At 42.2% G+C, this 15,000-nt stretch overlaps 1 protein-coding gene across 1 annotated transcript; it reads left to right on the top strand.

Annotated features, from left to right (window-relative positions):
* Positions 1-666: 666 nt before the first annotated feature.
* On the top strand, positions 667-2,208 carry kcna1b (potassium voltage-gated channel, shaker-related subfamily, member 1b; the record flags this gene model as incomplete). Its single annotated transcript, XM_079294425.1, has 1 exon — positions 667-2,208. One exon carries the CDS (start codon positions 667-669, stop codon positions 2,206-2,208), a length of 1,542 nt encoding a protein of 513 aa, XP_079150551.1.
* Between the last annotated feature and the right edge of the window lie 12,792 nt (positions 2,209-15,000).

The following is a 15,000-nucleotide window of genomic DNA, read 5'->3' on the forward strand; positions in this document are numbered from 1 at the left end:
CCATCTGCTGCTCTCCAAAACTCAAGGTAGGTGTTTCAATCCATCAGCTTCTCTGTTCATTTACATTTATTGATCTGTTGATTTGTATAAGTGTTTAAATGTGATGAGTGAGAAGAGAACTGCATGTCCTGATGTGCGCAGAGAGAGAGAGAGAGAGAAAGAGAGAGAGAGAAAGAGAGAGAGAGAGATAGACATAGACAGAGAGAGAGAGAGAGAGAAAGAGAGAGAGAGAAAGAGAGAGAGAGAGATAGACATAGACAGAGAGAGAGAGAGAGAGATAGAGAGAGAGAGAAAGAGAGAGAGAGAGAGAGAAAGAGAGAGAAAGAGAGAGAGAGAGATAGACAGACAGAGAGAGAGAGAGAGAGGAAGCACAGCAGGACTGTAAACTTGAATCCTGATGAATGCGGTAAAAGAGGTCCAGTGACTGCAGCACTGCTGAAGTGCAGCTCACGGTGTTTTATATCTGAGACGTTTCTCCGTCTTTGCAGGTGACGAAGCGTTCGATGAGGAGAAAGAAGACGACGGTGATGATGATGATGAAGGAGAGGGAGGCTCTGCACAGCTCGCGGCCTCAGTAGAGGCTTCTTCTCTTTCGACCTGCTGTCCTTCACCTTCACGCCGCTTCCTCTTCTTCCCGCCCACCACCACCACCGCCCGCCAGCAAGGATGACTGTGGTGTCCACGGAGAACATGGACGAGACCTCCACCCTTCCGGGCCACCCGCAGGACCTGTACCCGCCCGACGACGACCACGACGACCACGACTGCTGCGAGCGGGTGGTCATCAACATCTCGGGCTTGCGCTTCGAGACCCAGCTGAAGACGCTGGCCCAGTTCCCGGAGACCCTCCTCGGGAACCCCAAGAAGAGGATGCGCTACTTTGACCCTCTGCGAAACGAGTATTTCTTCGACCGGAATCGCCCGAGTTTCGACGCCATCCTGTACTACTACCAGTCCGGCGGGAGGCTGAGGCGGCCGGTCAACGTGCCGCTGGATATGTTCTCGGAGGAGATAAAGTTTTACGAACTCGGCGCGGAGGCCATGGAGAAGTTTCGCGAGGACGAGGGATTTATCCGGGAGGAGGAGCGACCGTTGCCGGAGAAGGAGTTCCAGCGGCAGATCTGGCTCCTCTTCGAGCATCCGGAGAGCTCGGGTCCCGCCCGGGGCATCGCCATCGTCTCGGTGATGGTTATCCTTATTTCAATAGTCATATTTTGTTTGGAGACGTTACCGGAGCTGAAGGAGGACCCCAACCAGCGGATGCGCGTAGTGGGGAACATCACGATCTACTACAAGCCGAACGTCCTCACGGACCCGTTCTTCGTGGTGGAGACGCTCTGCATCATCTGGTTCTCTTTTGAGTTGATAGTCCGGTTTTTCGCCTGTCCCAGCAAGGAGGCGTTCTTTAAAAACATGATGAACTCCATCGACATCGTGGCCATCATCCCGTACTTCATCACGCTCGGGACAGAGCTGGCCGACGACCAGGACAGCAAGGAGAGTAAGGGAGGAGCAGGAGGAGGAGGAGGAGGAGGAGGAGGAGGAGGAGGAGGAGGGGGAGGAGGGGAACAGGCCACGTCTCTGGCTATTCTCAGGGTAATCCGCCTGGTGAGGGTGTTCAGGATCTTTAAGCTGTCCCGGCACTCCAAAGGGCTCCAGATTTTGGGGCAAACTCTAAAGGCCAGCATGCGGGAGCTGGGCTTGCTCATCTTCTTCCTCTTCATCGGCGTGATTTTGTTTTCCAGCGCCGTCTACTTCGCCGAGGCCGAGGAGAAGGAGTCGTTCTTCACCAGCATCCCCGACGCCTTCTGGTGGGCCGTGGTGTCCATGACCACCGTGGGCTACGGGGACATGTACCCGGTGACCATCGGGGGGAAGATCGTGGGCTCGCTGTGCGCCATCGCCGGCGTGCTCACCATCGCGCTGCCGGTGCCGGTCATCGTGTCCAACTTCAACTACTTCTACCACCGCGAGACGGAGGGCGAGGAGCAGGCGCAGCTGCTCAACGTCAGCAACCAGAACTTGGCGTCGGACACCAACTCCAGCCGCCGCAGCTCGTCGGCGGTCAGCAAGTCGGAGTACATGGAGATAGACGAGGACATGAACAACAGCATCGATAACTTCAGGGAAGCGAACCTTAGGACTGCCAACTGCACGGCGCCCAGCCAGAACTGTGTGAACAAGGGGAAGCTGCTCACCGACGTGTGAGGCGGCGACAAACCGGCAACCGGCGCGCCCCGCGGCGGTGTACATATTGTAGAAATATCTCGATGCTTTATCTCCATTGGTGCATTTTAATTCTTCTTTTGCATTTTGATTCAGACACATGGTAGATTTCCAGAAACAAGAGACGGTAGAAAGGCTCAGTCAGTTCATGAAACACACCGACAGACTTGTTTGATCATCACACAGAGATCAGCTGCTGTCGGGGGGGAAGGTTTCTTTGATATTTGAATATCAGTCGTTTTTGGAAATTCTTCTGCTTTGATCATTCCAAACTTACCAGACAGGAAGTGACATCATGGAAGTTATTATCAAGTTGCACTCTGGGAAATGTAGAAACAAGTGTCTCTGCTCCAAAACTTGAGACAAGAGTCAAGATATTTTAGTCTCTGTTGCACCAATTTATACCGTTATTGAAAAGAATATCTCTCTCGCACATTCTCAAACTTTGACAGAAGTGCAGTGCTGAAGTGGCCTCGCGGTATTCTGTTGGTGCACAACTCTCGGCTCTCTTTGACGTCTCTGATAAGGAATTCGTAGCTTGTTTCAGATCAGATTACATGAAAACAATCTTGTTTTTGGAGCTTTTCATGGACACAGACGGACACACAAGAGCGTCATTTAACAGCCAAGAGTGAGTGAATTAAAGGAGCTCATTTCCCTCAAGGCAAATGTATTGGTGTAGCACCTTTCAACAACAGGAAATAATAACTAAAAACAAGTTAAAAAAGATGAAACAAGAGAATAATAACAGTGCAGGATATGAATACAAAGTCCCACATTTAGTTTAAGAAAAGGCAGAAAAGTTTGAGAGTTGAATATATAAATGAAACGAGGGAACAATTAACTCATCTGACACTAGAATTGATCCACAAACCTCCCGACACCGAGCTCTGTGCAGAAGACTCAACAACAAACAAACAACAAAGCCGGCTGAGATCTGAAGAACTTCCTCACATTTCCGAGTGGATTACAGTGTTTCTTTTTCAGCGGCACATCCAGGAACGTTTGAACGTTTTATTTCTTTTGGGAACTCAACGGCAGATGTTGACGGATGTTTTTTCCAGGCACCTTAAGAACCAAACAGGAAGTGTGCCGAGCCTCGTGGAGGATTATCTGCTGCTGCTACAGGTTCCCTGTGCGACGCCATGCAACGCTCCTTTATATACAGAAAGCATGTGGAGACTCTTCTCTCTTATATCGGCATGCACAAGACCTGACCTCGCTTTTACTTTGACCTTCTCTCTCTCCCTCTCTCTTCTTTTAAAACCCTCATCTTCTCTTCCTGGAACTTCTTCTCTTCATTTGGTTTCACCAAAAGTGCACTGGCTATTTATTATTATTGTTTTTAAAATTATGTTCAGAAGCATTTACATGTTGAATGTTAACGCATTAAGGGAACAGGAACACTTCTTTTTGGAAGATCATGGCATGTGAACAATACTAAAGCATTATGGCCTAATTAGCTATGGTATAGCTACGTATACTCAATGCATGACTACGGTATTCAATTGCTTGCAGTTCTGGAGGGAAACTCGGGAGCTGGGGGATGATGATGATGATGATGGTGATGATGATGATGATGATTCTCCTCATTGTTGTCAAGCTAACGACGTGGACAAGGTGCATGACGGAGCTATAACTGCCGGAGGGGAGAAATCTGCTAAAAAAACAAGAATCAAAAGGAAAGGGGCAACAAAAAAGAGAAGAATCAGAAGAGAAACATCTGATGAGCTCGTTAAAGAACTTCCTCTCATGGAGAGCTGTCCTCTCTGATGCTGGAGAGCATGGGATCATTCTTCATCTCATTTGTGACCCAATTTCTGTTCTTTCATGCATTTGACTTTTAAAAACAGTTTGAAGAACCCAAGCAGACATATTGAAACACATTTCATAGATATATCTAAAATTAGTTTCTAGTGCCTTGAACCCCGTCTCATTATAGATTTGACTGAAGTGCCTCCCGATACGACAGGAAACAGAGCTCACACGTGCAGCTTAGCTTCTGCTGCCACGAAGAAGCTCGAGTCCTGCACACCTGGAAGAGACGAGGCTTCCGCCCACCTGATAGTGGATCTATTCCTGAACCTGGAGCAGAGTTCTGGGCCCACAGGGCTCAGGTTGGTGCTGGTTGATGACACACAGCTGCAGTACGGTGAACAGGATAGAGGTGTTGAAGGATGGATTGTTTGCATGGAAACTGCAGAGAAACTATGCCATTTATTTTACACATCTGCAGGTATTAGCATCCAGAAGCGGACATTCCAATATTTTGTTTTACTCTCTATTATATTCGTTCTTTTGTGGTCATAATGTAAATGAAACTACTCAAATGTTTGTTTTTAAATCCAAACGAAGGCTAACATGAATTAGCTCCGTGGATTAGCTCTTGTAACTACAGGCGGCTCTATTGGTCGGGCGGTTTGTCGGCTAAAGAAGCTAGCTGATAGCTTAGCTAACTAGCAAACCACTCACCTTTCTCTCTGAGTTCAGATGAAAGTCAACAGAGAGATTAGCACATTTGAAGAGCTATATTAGCTCAATGCATCGGGTCGTACTTATGGGGCAACTAGACGGCTAACCGAGCTCGCTGTCTGGTTAGCTAGCTAGTGAACAACCTGTCCACTTACAGTAAAACCTGTTGACTACCTTTCACTTCCAATGAAGTCGGACTCCACAGAATAAGACCGAGCTCGTCTGTGGACTCGTTCAGATGATCAAGGTTCTGAAAAGCAAGTTGCCTGTGTTTGCATTTGAATATAAAGATTTGGGATTCATGTTCGATTTAAGTTCATTTGGAAACCTCCGGGAGAATCGCACCTGCTTCCCAAAAGTGCAAAGTCAGCGTGATTTGTTAGTCCGAATGGCCACAATTATGGGAATAAGAAAAACATTAGAATTCCCTCTAAAATGAAGCAAATCGGATGGAATATTGTTACCGATAACAAATATCAGTTGTATAATGTGCGGTCATACGTCACATGAAGTCATATTGTAAGGCTCATTATTTTCTACAAGGATACATTTGCAGATGCCTGAACAAGTGTGACAGGTTCCAAAAACCTCTGTCTCCCCAAAAACACTGAGGTCCCGCCCTCTTTCCTGGCAGCTACGCGGCCCTGAATGCAGCACCAAAGATCTCAGAGCAGCCTGATCGGACACATCACCTGCCCCTCTAGACGTCTGCTGCTGTAGCGCTGAGAACACGTCTCCCTGACGCGTTGTTGTCCATCATCGCTTCAGGCTGACGCGGTCGGGTCTTTAGAGGCAGCAGGTTTCAGGGAGGAGTCGGGAGGACGGAGAGCTCAGCTGTGGACCTTCTGCTGCAGAGAGATGAATCCCTCTGCAGCAGAACGTTACCAGAGCATGAGTCACTCTGCAGGCCAGCAACATGGCGCCGCTGCTGTTGTGATTTGAGGAGGCAGCACGTCTGTGTGCTTACAGATCGATTCTGCATCTGTTCACATCGTCCGGACGTAGACGTGGACCTCAGTGTCACTCTGCTGGTCCCTCCAGGACTACATATCTGCAGTTTGGTGACACTTAAATACAATTATGGTTTTCAAAGTGTTGATCCTGCAGATTATCAGAGAACACAATATCAATATCTATGTTTTGATGCTGTGCTGTCCGTGTGGACGTCGGCTGAAAGACGTATCACCGTCGTCTTGTGTTTTTAAGGCCTCGTGTTGTAACGTGACGCTGAGCAGCTTCTTCCACATGTACGAGTCCTTTCTCTATTTTACAGTTGAAATAAAGACGTAATTATCTGTTCGCTTGACATTGTTTACGATAGACGTGTAGACGGGTCATGTTCCGGACTACAGTGAGACCTCAGTGTTTCACAGAACCTTCTCCTCAAAGCGAGAGCAGTTCTGTGGGACAGGTCCAGTGTTTCACTGAGTCTCATCGAGTTCTGAGGAACGTTCAGCTTCAAGCAGCAACACAGTTAAAGTCTGTGTGTTTGAGATCAACAGCAGCTTCTTGTTGAGCAGCTGAACAGCAGAGCTTCTTCTGACTCACTGCAGCTGCTTACATCACAGTCTGCAGCTCCTCTGACTCTCTGCAGTGTTTGGTGTTGGGATGAAGAGTCTGCAGCTCCTCTGACTCTCTGCTCTGCAGTGTTTGGTGTTTGGATGAAGAGTCTGCTGACTCATCGGACACGTTTCAACTCTTTCATGCAACTCGTATAGTTCTGGAGCTGAACGTCCTGCTCACCGACTCTTCTCCCTGATCAGAGGAGAGGGAGCACCTGGTCCTCTCTTCTCGTCTCACTGGCAACTTCTGCTTCACTTCATCATCCAACTTTTATTGTTCAGAGCAGCAGGAACATGCAGATGGATACAAATACAGCTCGTTCCAAAGTGCTTCAGTGGGAAGGTGAGGCTCTTTGATCAGAATCTAAATATATATTTGTGTGTAAAAGATGAGCTGTCATGAAGGATTCTTCGTGCTTTCAATGTGACGAAATGCAGGCGTGGTATGAAGGAGATAATAGCTTGATGTGTGTGTGCAGCAGCTGTGTGTCATCGCCCGCTCAGCCTGAGGCTGCTGAAGATGAAGAATCCCTTTAAATGAATGTTTCAGTCACAATAAGGAAGGTGCTCCGTGTTAAACCTGAAGTCGGTCCGAGGGAGCAACATTAGAGAGAAGACGTCACACGCTTTTATTTTGAAAGGATGAAATCACATTAAACAGAAGAAGAACACAACATGAGGGTAGCTGTCGTCGTTGGTCGTCGTCGTATTGAACACATTTCTGCACCAGAAGGGACCAAAATGAAGTTTTGTAGTTTTTCACATCATCAGAGCAGCTGAACCGACGGATGACACGCGATGAATAAAAGTCTTTTCTAGACCGGCTGGTCGTCACGTCTTTAATCTTTCTGTTTGATATGCAGTGAAGAGGACGACACAACTTCATGTCACTTGTTTTAAGCTTCAAACTGCCAAAAGTGATGAAGAAGTTAATTTGCAGACGATCACATGACTGATGATCAGTGAGCTGCATATCAACCATTTCTGTTCAATTCTCTCGTGATATTCTGCGACAGAAGCAGAGTTTCTCAACCGCCACAGGACGTCCTGACAACCTGTTCTTGATATTTATATTCATTTAAATCAACGTTGATTGTAGAGCTTCAGAGATCTGTGGGTTTCATCTTTCATCACTTTAGATATTCAAACGTGAAAGTAAACGTTCACATCCTTATCTCAATCAAGTCTGTTGATTTGTTGCGCAAAAAGGAAGTTTATTTTGAAAAAGTATTCATGATTACGTCTGTAATTATGTAAAAGTATCCAAAAGTTGCTGCTTTAGGAAACCGAATGCTACGATGTATTAAATCCAAACGCTTATTTGTTTGTTTGGACTGTAAACTGCTTTAACTCTTATCATTTTAATATTTTCATTATTAAAAGCCCAACTGATAAATTTGGTAATTTAAAGTTTATTGGCAAAGAAGCAAATGCTAATTTATTTGTTGAAGAAATTGAAGGTTTTTAAAAAGTGCTTTATATTTAAACTTTAAAATAATTTTAGCTTCAAGAGCTACACGTTCTCACTCTCAACTCGTCACATGGCGCTCCTACGCTTCACTCTACAGTCGGTTATGCACAAGTCAAGAAGTCTCCGATTTTTACACAAATAGCGTCTTTTCAAAATAAAATCCAATGTAGGTTTACTCACAAAACACACTTCCTGGTTGAATAAAATGATTCCGGTTTGAGAGGGCGAGTTTTTTTTACAGGTTTGAAGTGAGAGCCGGTTGTTAAAAAGAAAATTCTGGACTCATCGGTCGTAAAAAAAGTCCAATTAATCAGTTTTACTCAGATTTTGGGACCTAAAAGTGAATAATTGAGCTTGAAAGTTAACAGGTGAATAAATACAACAGCATAAAAGTTTATTTCACAGATAAGTTAAGTTATGTAAAGTAACATTACGCTACGTTTAAGTTATGTTAAGTAACATTACTCTACGTTTAAGTTATGTAAAATAACATTACGCTGTGTTTAAGTTATGTTAAGTAACATTACGCTACGTTTAAGTTATGTAAAGTAACATTACGCTATGTTTAAGTTATGTTCAGTAACATTACGCTACGTTTAAGTTATGTAAAGTAACATTACGCTATGTTTAAGTTATGTTCAGTAACATTACGCTACGTTTAAGTTATGTTCAGTAACATTACGCTACGTTTAAGTTATGTTCAGAAACATTACGCTACGTTTAAGTTATGTAAAGTAACATTACGCTATGTTTAAGTTATGTAAAGTAACATTACGCTACGTTTAAGTTATGTTCAGTAACATTACGCTACGTTTAAGTTATGTAAAGTAACATTACGCTATGTTTAAGTTATGTAAAGTAACATTACGCTATGTTTAAGTTATGTTAAGTAACATTACGCTATGTTTAAGTTATGTTCAGTAACATTACGCTACGTTTAAGTTATGTTCAGTAACATTACGCTACGTTTAAGTTATGTTCAGAAACATTACGCTACGTTTAAGTTATGTAAAGTAACATTACGCTACGTTTAAGTTATGTAAAGTAACATTACGCTATGTTTAAGTTATGTTCAGTAACATTACGCTACGTTTAAGTTATGTAAAGTAACATTACGCTATGTTTAAGTTATGTTCAGTAACATTACGCTACGTTTAAGTTATGTAAAGTAACATTACGCTGTGTTTAAGTTATGTAAAGTAACATCACGCTATGTTCATATTATGTAAAGTAACATTTCGCTACTTTAAGTTATGTTAAGTAACATTACGCTATGTTCATGTTATGTAAAGTAGCATTACGCTCCTTTAAGTTATGTAAAGTAACATTAAACTACGTTCATGTTATGTAAAGTAACATGACGCTATGTTTAAGTTATGTAAAGTAACATTAAACTACGTTCATGTTATGTAAAGTAACATGACGCTATGTTTAAGTTATGTAAAGTAACATTAAACTACGTTCATATTATGTAAAGTAACATTACGCTACTTTTAAGTTATGTAAAGTAACATTACGCTACGTTTAAGTTATGTTAAGTAACATTACGCTACGTTTAAGTTATGTAAAGTAACATTACACTATGTTTAAGTTATGTTAAGTAACATTACGCTACGTTCATGTTATGTTAAGTAACATTACACAACATTTAAGTTATGTTAAGTAACATTACGCTCCATTTAAGTTATGTTAAGTAACATTAGGCTACGTTTAAGTTATGTTAAGTAACATTACGCTCCGTTTAAGTTATGTAAAGTAACATTACGCCACGTTCATGTCATGTAAAGTAACATTACGCTACGTTTAAGTTATGTTAAGTAACATTACGCTACGTTTAAGTTATGTAAAGTAACATTACGCTACGTTTAAGTTATGTTAAGTAACATTACGCTTCGTTTAAGTTATGTAAAGTAACATTACGCTACGTTTAAGATATGTAAAGTAACATTACGCTACGTTTAAGTTATGTAAAGTAACATTATGCTTTGTTTAAGTTATGTAAAGTAACATTACACTACGTTTAAGATATGTAAAGTAACATTACGCTACGTTTAAGTTATGTTAAGTAACATTACGCTTCGTTTAAGTTATGTAAAGTAACATTACGCTACGTTTAAGATATGTAAAGTAACATTACGCTACGTTTAAGATATGTAAAGTAACATTACGCTACGTTTAAGTTATGTTAAGTAACATTACGCTACGTTTAAGATATGTAAAGTAACATTACGCTACGTTTAAGTTATGTTAAGTAACATTACGCTACGTTTAAGATATGTAAAGTAACATTACGCTACGTTTAAGTTATGTTAAGTAACATTAGGCTACGTTCATGTTATGTAAAGTAACATTACGCTACATTTAAGTTATGTAAAGTAACATTACGCTACGTTTATGTTATGTTAAGTAACATTACGCTACGTTTAAGATATGTAAAGTAACATTACGCTACATTTAAGTTATGTTAAGTAACATTAGGCTACGTTCATGTTATGTAAAGTAACATTACGCTACGTTTAAGTTATGTAAAGTAACATTACGCTACGTTTATGTTATGTTAAGTAACATTACGCTACGTTTATGTTACGTTATAAACTTCCCAAGTTCAAGAACGAGCTTTGATTTCAAATTGTTGATTTTTTCAGGTCCCAAGGTTTGACTGTAATTAAAACACGTTTTCATCCACTAGCAATAAATGATATTTTCTGATCACAGAAATAGATCAGTTGTCCTTTTAAACATTTAAAAATAAAGACATTTGCACATCATCACTTCCCAGAGTTCCAGTTTGATGTGCTGAAGCTATTTTCTGCTGCTCATGAATCCCAAAGGAGTTATTTTACAAAGACGCTAAAGATACAGCGGGTTGAGAAACTCTGCAATGTTTGACAACAGGAATGTATGAGACTTACAGAGCCATGACACAAGTGATGATGAAGATGCAGGTGAATGACTGAGACATGATGAAGTGCATGATATTAACATTCACAAACAAACACTATTGATACTAATAAGAAGTGTAATGTTGTCTCTCTCTCTCACGGAGCTCATCCTGAAGCTGGAGGTGAATCAGGATCAGTCCATTCATTTAGCACTAAACATTGTGTCTCGTTCAAGCTAACAGTCATGAACCAACGTCTGGTCCGTGACATCATCTAAAAAGAGAAATAATAACAATAATAACAATAAATGTACTCGTCGACCCTCCACTGAACCCTGCAGTCCGTCAGATCACGTCTCCACTGCTGCAGCAACGTCTGTCTTTAGTCGGTGAGTCTGTGACTCCCGTCCATGACCTCATCATATTACAACAGGTTCAATAAATTTTGAAAGATACGACTGTGCCGTTTGTTTTTATTGATGACGTATGACTCTAACTTCTTTCAAAGACTCAGATGTGTTGATTGAGAGGTTAAAGTGATGACGCTCTGGTTCTCTCTGTTGAGGATTATTGTTGTTATCATACAGAGCATCCGCCTCACGACACACACAATGTTCAGTTATGATCAATATGGATATGTATTAATTTGTATTTATTTAAACTAGAATAGATTGATTTTGTGTTCTCTCTTTGTTCTTTCATGAACATTAATAAATGCTAACATAATGAATATATTTTGGTCTTTGGCCTCGTGAAGGGAATTTATTCTTTGACAAAAAATACTATTATCGCTTAAATGTGTAACTTTATAGTCATTTTTAAATTACATGAAAGTATTCTTTCTCATAAATTATAAGTTTAAATAGTAAGCCCCTCCCTAATCTTAACAAATTATGAATGACCAAATGAATTTATTATTATTTAATAATTAAATACTTAATTCATTTTAACATAGACTGTGCTGTTGTATATATATACATATATACACATACATATATATATATATATATATATATATATATATATATATATATATATATATATACATATATACATATATATATGTATATATATATATATATATATATATATATATATATATATATACATATATACATATATATATGTATATACATATATATATGTATATATATATATACGTATATATATATATATATATGTATATATATATATACGTATATATATATATATACGTATATATATATATATATATATATATATATATATATACGTATATATATATATACGTATATATATATATATATACGTATATATATATATACGTATATATATATATATATACGTATATATATATATATATATATATATATATATATATATATATACGTATATATATATATATATATATATATATATATATATATATATATATATATATATGTATATATATATATATATATATATATATATATATATATATATATATATATATATATATATATATACATACATATATATATATATATATATATATATATAAAATAGACCTCCAACTAATATGAACTATTTTGTGGTGTATTGATCGCTGGAGGTCGACTGGAGAACGTTTAGAAGTGAACTCTCTTTTCGTTACGGAGGTTCTCTGACTGTCTGTGTGACTTCTTCATAGGGCTGGACACCTGAAGATTTACATGAGACCTAATTAATATAATATATTACGGTATGATATAAAAACCAGTGGGGGAGTTTAGGAAATAAATAGAAAGGAAGGGAAGAAGAAGGTCAAGAAAAGGACAGAAGAAAAAAGAAGAGAAAAGGAGGGAAAGTGTGGCGGAGAAGGAAAGGAAATGAAAAACCAGAGGGAAGTTAATGAAAGTAAAGTTCAAGAAAATACAGAACAGAACAAAGAGTTAAAAGAAAAAGTAAAATTAGAGGAAAAGAAAGAAGGAAGAGACGGAGATCAGATGATGGAAAGAAAGAGGAAACAAGTTAATGAAAGAAAAGGAAGTGAAAGGAAGTGAAAGGACACGTGAAGCAGAGGGATAAAGTGAAGTGAGGAACAGACAGAATATAAAGTGTGTGAATACGGCGCTCATGTGGAGCTCTGTGGGCTGCAGAGAACCATCTGAGTCACAGAGGAGATCTATTCTTACTGAGCTAAGAATACCACTCGTCTACTGCAACAACACTCCACCACAACCACACCAACACCAGCTACACACCAGCTCCACACCACACCAACACCAGCTACACACCAGCTACACACCACACCAACACCAGCTACACACCACACCAACACCAGCTACACACCAGCTACACACCACACCAACACCAGCTACACACCACACCAACACCAGCTACACACCAGCTCCACAACCACACCAACACCAGCTACACACCAGCTCCACAACCACACCAACACCAGCTACACACCAGCTACACAACCACACCAACACCAGCTACACACCAGCTCCACAACCACACCAACACCAGCTACACACCAGCTCCACAACCACACCAACACCAGCTACACACCAGCTACACAACCACACCAACACCAGCTACACACCAGCTCCACAACCACACCAACACCAGCTACACACCAGCTCCACAACCACACCAACACCAGCTACACACCAGCTCCACAACCACACCAACACCAGCTACACACCAGCTCCACAACCACACCAACACCAGCTACACACCAGCTCCACAACCACACCAACACCAGCTACACACCAGCTACACAACCACACCAACACCAGCTACACACCAGCTCCACAACCACACCAACACCAGCTACACACCAGCTCCACACCACACCAACACCAGCTACACACCAGCTACACACCACACCAACACCAGCTACACACCAGCTACACACCACACCAACACCAGCTACACACCACACCAACACCAGCTACACACCAGCTACACACCACACCAACACCAGCTACACACCACACCAACACCAGCTACACACCAGCTACACACCACACCAACACCAGCTACACACCAGCTACACACCACACCAACACCAGCTACACACCACACCAACACCAGCTACACACCAGCTACACACCACACCAACACCAGCTACACACCACACCAACACCAGCTACACACCAGCTACACACCACACCAACACCAGCTACACACCACACCAACACCAGCTACACACCAGCTACACACCACACCAACACCAGCTACACACCAGCTACACACCACACCAACGCCAGCTACACACCAGCTCCACAACCACACCAACACCAGCTACACACCAGCTCCACAACCACACCAACACCAGCTACACACCACACCAACACCAGCTACACACCAGCTACACACCACACCAACACCAGCTACACACCAGCTACACAACCACACCAACACCAGCTACACACCAGCTCCACAACCACACCAACACCAGCTACACACCACACCAACACCAGCTACACACCAGCTACACACCACACCAACACCAGCTACACACCAGCTCCACAACCACACCAACACCAGCTACACACCAGCTCCACAACCACACCAACACCAGCTACACACCACACCAACACCAGCTACACACCAGCTACACACCACACCAACACCAGCTACACACCAGCTCCACAACCACACCAACACCAGCTACACACCACACCAACACCAGCTACACACCAGCTCCACAACCACACCAACACCAGCTACACACCAGCTACACACCACACCAACACCAGCTACACACCAGCTCCACAACCACACCAACACCAGCTACACACCACACCAACACCAGCTACACACCAGCTACACACCACACCAACACCAGCTACACACCAGCTACACACCACACCAACACCAGCTACACACCAGCTACACACCACACCAACACCAGCTACACACCACACCAACACCAGCTACACACCAGCTACACACCACACCAACACCAGCTACACACCAGCTACACACCACACCAACACCAGCTACACACCAGCTCCACAACCACACCAACACCAGCTACACACCACACCAACACCAGCTACACACCAGCTCCACAACCACACCAACACCAGCTACACACCAGCTACACACCACACCAACACCAGCTACACACCAGCTACACACCACACCAACACCAGCTACACACCAGCTACACACCACACCAACACCAGCTACACACCAGCTACACACCACACCAACACCAGCTACACACCACACCAACACCAGCTACACACCAGCTACACACCACACCAACACCAGCTACACACCAGCTACACAACCACACCAACACCAGCTACACACCAGCTCCACAACCACACCAACACCAGCTACATACCAGCTCCACAACCACACCAACACCAGCTACACACCAGCTACACACCACACCAACACCAGCTACACACCACACCAACACC

The sequence above is a fragment of the Melanostigma gelatinosum genome (genome assembly GCF_949748355.1).
Source record: "Melanostigma gelatinosum genome assembly, chromosome: 22".
NCBI lineage: Eukaryota > Metazoa > Chordata > Actinopteri > Perciformes > Zoarcidae > Melanostigma > Melanostigma gelatinosum.